The sequence below is a fragment of the Muscardinus avellanarius genome (assembly GCF_963383645.1).
Source record: "Muscardinus avellanarius genome assembly, chromosome: 14".
NCBI lineage: Eukaryota > Metazoa > Chordata > Mammalia > Rodentia > Gliridae > Muscardinus > Muscardinus avellanarius.
In genome coordinates this window covers 27,649,748-27,656,918 of record NC_137800.1, presented here as the reverse complement: position 1 = coordinate 27,656,918, position 7,171 = coordinate 27,649,748, and the positions used below count along the sequence as shown (strand labels likewise).

The window sequence follows — 7,171 nt, the reverse complement described above, 5'->3', positions numbered from 1 at the left end:
TGTGTGTGTGTGTGTGTGTGTGTGTGTAGTACTGAGGACTGAACTCAGGAGCATTTCACCCCAAGTCCTATTTTATTTTAATTTTGAGACAGGGTCTCACTAGGTTTATGAGAGTCTCATTACTTGTTAAATCTGCGATCCTCCTGTCTCAGCCTCCCAAGTCCTGGGATTAAGAGCATGTGCCACCATGCCTCGTTTCCCTATTGTCTTTTTGAGTTAAAAGTGGTTAATGTGATAAGCATGATACATACATGGATAATTTATGTTTTTAGGTTTAGGGAGCTGTTTTATCAAGATTAAAAACATTTTAATGAAACAAGTTTAAAGATAACAAAAGCCACAATTATTCTTGTTATACAAGCTCACTTTTTAGCCAGACAGAAACATCTACATTATTAATTCTGTGAGGAAATCAATTGAGTATCAAAGTACTATTCTTGATATGCATTAATTTCAACAATTTCAAACTCAGAATTCTAGCCAGTTGAAATATTTGTATCATATTAAGCTGTTCACAGCTTTATACTTTTTTTTTTTTTTTGGTGGTACTGGGGTTCCTGGAAGCCCTTCTATTTCCGGGCTACACTCCCAGACCTATTTTATATTTTTATTTGGAAACAAGGTCTCTTAAGCCAGCGAGGCTGGCTTCGAACCTGCGCAATCCTCCTGTCTCCACCTCCCAAGCATGGGGATTACAAGCGTGCACCACCACGCCCAGCACAGCTTTATTATACTTTTAAAAAATATTTTTAAAATTATATTTATATAATATATTCAAAATTTCAACTAGTATCCTATTAGCTTACATAAATTTATTTGAAAATAATTTTCATCAAATTGTTTTAAAGGAAGTCAATATAAAATTTATTACATAAATATTGATATTAAATACATGTATCAAAACTAATATTCATGCATACCAAATACCTTCTTAAACAGTCAATTATTATCAAATTATCATATATTATTTGACTATATTTTACTTTTATCATCTCCATTGTTTTTTAAATTTGTTTATGTAACTTCTACCCGTTCAACTGGACAGTTGAACTTCTAGTGAAAACACTGGTATGTTTTCTTTCTTAAAAAATAAAACTCAAAAGTGCTTTGATATATATCCATTTATTGATAATTACTAAATTTATAAATTAAAACTTAAGTATAAGATAAAATTGGTGGTTTCTATATATTTCATAGAAGACAATATGGTTGTTTATTAACCTGAATATCAATTGTATACATCTTACATTTTGATCTTTCATCATATTCAGTAATTCAAATATTCATTAAGAACTGTATACCAATAGCTATTCTAAGTGATGTACTATTTTATATGTTTCAATAATATATTTTGGTAACTTTTATGCTTTGTAAAACTCATAAGCTTTTTTAGAATATTCAGCCTTTTATAATTTAAATATTACTTCCATCCTAAATGTAGCTGTTGAGATTTACAAAGGAGACACCTAATTTTCCTTTAAATTATATAAATATTTTATTGATGAAGTTAATTAATAAAATAACTGCTTTCCCCATCTTTCCCAATCCCCAATCCTCCTCCCAACCTTTGGCTCTTGGAAAAACCAAGATTAAGGTAATACTAACCCATAAAAGTTCTTTTAAAAAAACTTAAGAATGGAGAAAAATATTCTATTAAAATGGATTGAGTCGTATTCCAGTTCCCAAAGGCGAAAATGGATTCACCTTTGCCCACATCAACGCATCATTCAATGAGATAGCAGATTTCCCATCTTCAAGGAAAAATACAGGTCCCTGCATACAGTGAAAGTTGAGAAGAGATTAGCTTATAAATTTGCAGCACTATTTTATGCCTCTAGAAGCAGAATCACTACAATAAGAACACTGATATCTAGGCAATGCTAAAGAGAAATTTAAGAGTTGAGAGAATTTTTATTTTTTTTATCTGCTACAAAATATTAAAAAAAAGCTTTTGTTAATTTGTTGATTTCCACAAAGTTAACTTATTTTATAAAATCATATAGCCCAGTAATAGACTTGGTATACTTCACTGTGATGCTGTGTGCATGTAGTAATTAATCACTTTGAATCTCACTATAAGGTAGAATTACAATGCACCAATAATAATAATAAAGTTTAAGTTGGGTGCAGTTGTACCTGACTGCAATCCCAGTAATTGGGAAAATGAGACAAGCAGATTGCAGGTATGAGGCAGCCCCAACAACTTAGCAAAATTAAAAATAAAAATAATTTTTTTCAAAATTAAAAATAAAAATTGGGCTGGTATAGCTCAAGAGGTAAAATGTCCATGGGTTCAATCCCCAGTCCAGAAAAAAAAGAAAAACAAGTTTAAAAACAAAATATTTAACAATAAGTAAGCAAATACATATACTTCAGTATTTTAACCATTTGCCCTATGCCAAAATAACTGTGGGATTATTAAACCAGAAACTTCAATCCTGCTCTCCAGAAGATGAAGAATATACTAATTTATATGCATATATACAATTTAAAGTTATATTCAGTCATGTGACTTAAGGGTATACTTATAAATTAGTTGTATCAATAATTATGAAACTGCATATCATGTATGCACAGGGTAGTTACGCAAAAACAACTTTCAATATGTAAAACTTAGCTCTTAGAAGGAAATACATGATTTTAAAAACAAAATATGGTACAATTTTTATTTTCTTAATGAGATAAAGCTATCAGGTTTTTGTTATAATTTTAAATGATACATTTGTTGTTAGACACTTATTTCTAGATACAAGAAACCCCGTCATATGACCAGCTCTATATAACTTCATAGCAGTGGGTACCTGAACTTTTATAATATTAACCTAAACACATTGATTTTCTTTTGAAAATTTTTTTGAAATAGAAATTTCCTGGGAGGGTAACACTTCATGTTTGTTAGTCATGTGTGCCTTATTGTTGATATTAGCAGATCAATTCCTAAAAGTAGATTTGGGTGCAGAGCAGTTATATGGTGTCTGTCAGTCATGTGGCCATTCTACTCTGGAGGAAAGGAACTGTAAGAGGAGGACAAGGAGCACAAAGGTATCGAATGTTAAAATGGTACATAAAGGAGAGTGAGTGGACCTGAAGATAGGCTCCAAAAATTTCATATTTTTCATTCTTAATTTTAAATTATTGAATTTGCTGCTTTATTTCTAAACACAAGTGGATAATAAAGGTGTATATAATTATGTACCAGGTTTGGGGAAATACTGATGCATTTCAAAGACTTTGGCTTAGAGTGGCCAGTTAAGCTGTATGTAGGATTTACATTAGTATCCAGCTATTTCATTTATTTTGAGTGGTTGTGTTAAAAATGCCTTCTTTAGTGGCCTGGAATGTCAGCATTACAAATGTAATATTTAACATTACATTTGAAACATAAAATTATGCATTAAAATGTGTACATTATTGCGAAGTGGAGCTCTATTAGTTTAATTTGTGATTGGAATTAGCATTTCATGGGATTCAAGTTTGTTTGCTTCCCAAAGACTCCTACAACTAATCCTGGCTCCAGTATGATGACGACTTCTCTGTCTCTTCAAGATAGTAACACCACTGGGTCACCCTGAGAGGCTCTGCTTTCATTCATCGTCATTCATTTGGTTGTACATCACGGCTATTCTTTGGGAATTGGCCATCTTTCATGACAGATTTTCAGTAATTTTTAATTGCTAAAAAGTTCAGTAACACAATGTAAATATATATATATATATCACATATTAACAATTATTATACAGTTATTTTTATTGTTTTGTGTTTTTTAATACAAATGGGGACTAGAAGTTAAATTTTATATATTATGGTAAAATTATTTAACTACTGATCTTTATCTCCCTTATTTAATTTCCTTCAGGACATGAACTATATGTATTTTAAAACAACTAAGTATACATATAATTTCTTACCCAGTATATATATTATATGAATTACTTTTATGATAATAATTTAGACTGTCTCTCTAAATTTACAAATGAAGGAGAATGATTTCATTTATATTAACTATCATAAAAGCATTAAGGGCAATATTTTTTTCTTACTGGGCCCCATGCCTCTTTACAGTTACCTATTTTTATTTAGTTTATGCTTCTTTTAAAATAACATTTCAAAAAAACACATAAAAGTAATGGAAATGGACAATTTCTGTCTGACATTAGTCTGTACCTGGATTTTTAATCCCGTAAGACAGGAGATGTGAACATCAGAATGATTTGGAAGATTTGATCCAGTCACATAATCTGGTCCAATAATTCCTTTGAGTGGTTCTTCCTTGAGCCTTTTTAATAAAGTTTCATAAACCGATCTTTGTGAATCAGAAGGTGGTGTATATGGAGAGTCTTCTGATGATCTATATTTTAGAAAGATGTTAAATGTTCAGTTTTAGAGAATCACAGAATTATTGAGGTTTATATTAAAAAATAGTCTCTGATAATTATTTATCTCTCCTTTATAAACACAGGCAAACTGGCTTTAGACTTAGGTAATAGAAATACAAAAGACTTCAAGGCAAAAAAGAATATTATTATAAATTATTATCGAATATATGCTCAACAAATCAAGATTCACTAATTCTGCTTAAACTGATGAGTACATGCACCTTTCCAACTACAAGATTAAGTTCCTCCTACATTCCAACTTTTATATTATCTTCACTCACTGGTTGGTAGATGGTGTGCAAGCTCTCCATGCATCTAATTCCTTAGAAAGATGTCCGATTTTTAAGGGTACTTTCACTTCTCGACGTTTTAATAGCTGACTGAAACATGGAAAAGAAATGAGCACGTGACATAACAATTAAGACACTGAGAAGCAAATACACTTTAACTACAATTTTAAGCTACATAGTTATTATTTAACCCGTATATAAATATAACTACACACACACACACACACACACACACACACACACACACACGTACACACACTTTGCATTTATGACTCTGGAAGACTCAAGATGCCTCAGAAACATTGGTTGGATGAGTTACTGAGTGAACAAGCAGAAAAATAAATGAACTGTATAATGTATGGGGAATATGTAGACAAGCTAAGCAATGGTGACTAATAGCCAGAGTGAGAGAGAACACTTCATCACAACCCTGACAATTTAATCTCAGATGACAGAAATATAATAGCATCATTAAGAGAAAGAACACAGGAAAATGAGTAAATTTGAGAAGAAAAATGTGAGAAGAAAGTAATGAGTTATCTCCACAGAGGTGATCAGTGAAGCTGAACAAATGGTGAGGCTCCTGAAGTTCAGTGCACAGAAAGGAGAGGACAGAAAAGACAAGGAGAGACGAGGAAAGTGGAGTGGTCGGCAGGAAAGAGAGGAGAGAGGGAATGAGAACAAAACCTTGGGGGAGCTGTGTATTTAGCGGGCTAGGGAAGTCAACAAGCAGAACAACAAGATGACAAAGATGGAATTGTCAGAGAAGTTCTTGGAAATCTTCTTTCTAAACTAACATATTTCCTTTAAGAAACATTCTCACAATCTCTCCTGCCTTACAAATAAAAATGCTTTTTAAAAGTCTTGATATAAGCCAGGCGTGGTGGCGCACGCTTGTAATCTCTGCGCTTGGGAGGCTGAGACAGGAGGATTGCACAGGTTTGAAGCCAGCCTCTGCTACTTAAGTAGTGAGGCTCTCAGGAACTTAGTGAGACCCTGTTTCCAAATAAAATATAAAATGGGTCTGGGAGTATAGCCCAGAGGTAGAAAGCCTCTAGGTTCCACCCCCAGTATCACCAAAAATAAATAAATAAATAAATAAATAAAATTCTTGATATAATTTAAGCAACCAATTTTTTCTCCTTCCTTCCTTCCTTCCTTCCTTCCTTCCTTCCTTCCTTCCTTCCTTCCTTCCTTCCTTCCTTCCTTTCCTTCTTTTTCTTTCTTTTGTGGTACTGTGGATGGAACCCAGGGGCATTCCACCTCCAAGCTACACCCACACCCCTATTTTTTATTCTTTATTTTGAAATGGGTCTTACTGAGTTGCAAAGGGCCTCACTAAGTACTTGAAGCTGTCCTCAAACCGTGACTCTCCTTTCTCAGCCTTCCGAATGCTGGGATTACAACTGTGCCCTATCATGCCCAGCTCAGTTTCTCTTTTTAACTTTTATCATTACTGAAGTTACATATAGCTAAGCATATTTCATTAACTACTCATTTAATTTTGTTTTATATCCCATTGTTCCTATATTTTAATAATCATTAAAATTTGCCTTCTAATTTTGTTTATGCTGCTTGGATAGAAACAGGTTTTTCCTTGAGTACCCTGATAGCATTAATTTCTCATGAGAGGGAGACATTAGGAATAATTAATCTTTCTGTTTCTCTCAGAGTCTTCTCTGTCATATAAAGGGTACTCAAAAAAAATGCTTACTTCTATAGCTCTCAGTATCAAGTGTTTAAAAGTCACTTATGCCCATTTGATAATCTAGCAAATTCAGAAGTAGATTTTTATAAAAGGGGAAGTGAATTTTATTTTTTAGTATATTTAAGAATAATGAATTAAGTTTGGGGCCAGGATGTAGCTCAGTGGCAAAGTGCCTGTTTTGCAGGTATGGCACTCTGGGTTTGATCCAAAAAAGACCAAAAAAAAAAAAAAAAAAGAACCCATTAAAAAAATAAGCTAAGAATAAGTTCAATAACCTGTTAGAAAGTATAGGTGTTAGGCTGGTATATTATTCTTGAACTATAAAACAGGTTACCTACTACTCACAAATACCTTTTACTTGATATTTTTCTACCACAGAGATTGGAAAGTTAGCATACTCAGTCCTATGTCTTATTTTAAAAGTAGGGTTAAAGTTAAGATGAGTAAAATGTAGGCACAAAGCTCTAAGGTGGACTTTCCTTCCTGCATAAAACTGTCTTTTGATGATAGTCCTCTGAAGTCTCTTTTACCCTTTTCTCTCTGCTTAGAGTATGTGCGTGCATGTGTGTGTGTGTGTGTGTGTGTGTGTGTGTGTGTGTGTGTAAGTGTATATATATATAGTACATATGTACATGGAGTATATATATGGAATATATATGTATGTTATATATGAAATGAAATATATGGAGGGCTGACAAATATCTTACAATTATGAAAAACTCACAGAACAGCGGAGAAAACAAGAATGTCAGTTTGAGGAAAAAGATGAATTCAGGCTTGATAGAATCAATGAACAG

General features: G+C 32.7%; 1 protein-coding gene across 5 annotated transcripts in view; it reads right to left on the bottom strand.

The window, feature by feature from the left end:
• Positions 1-1,653: 1,653 nt before the first annotated feature.
• Positions 1,654-7,171, bottom strand: part of WDR17 (WD repeat domain 17) — a gene marked incomplete at both ends in the record, with an annotated part of 69,447 nt that continues 63,929 nt past the window's right edge. For all 5 annotated transcript variants that reach the window (XM_080710605.1, XM_080710606.1, XM_080710607.1 and 2 more), the window contains 3 exons: positions 1,654-1,773; positions 4,165-4,348; positions 4,658-4,756. In XM_080710605.1, coding sequence (XP_080566731.1) covers positions 1,654-1,773; positions 4,165-4,348; positions 4,658-4,756 — 403 coding nt within the window. The remainder of the gene's footprint in view (positions 1,774-4,164; positions 4,349-4,657; positions 4,757-7,171) is intronic.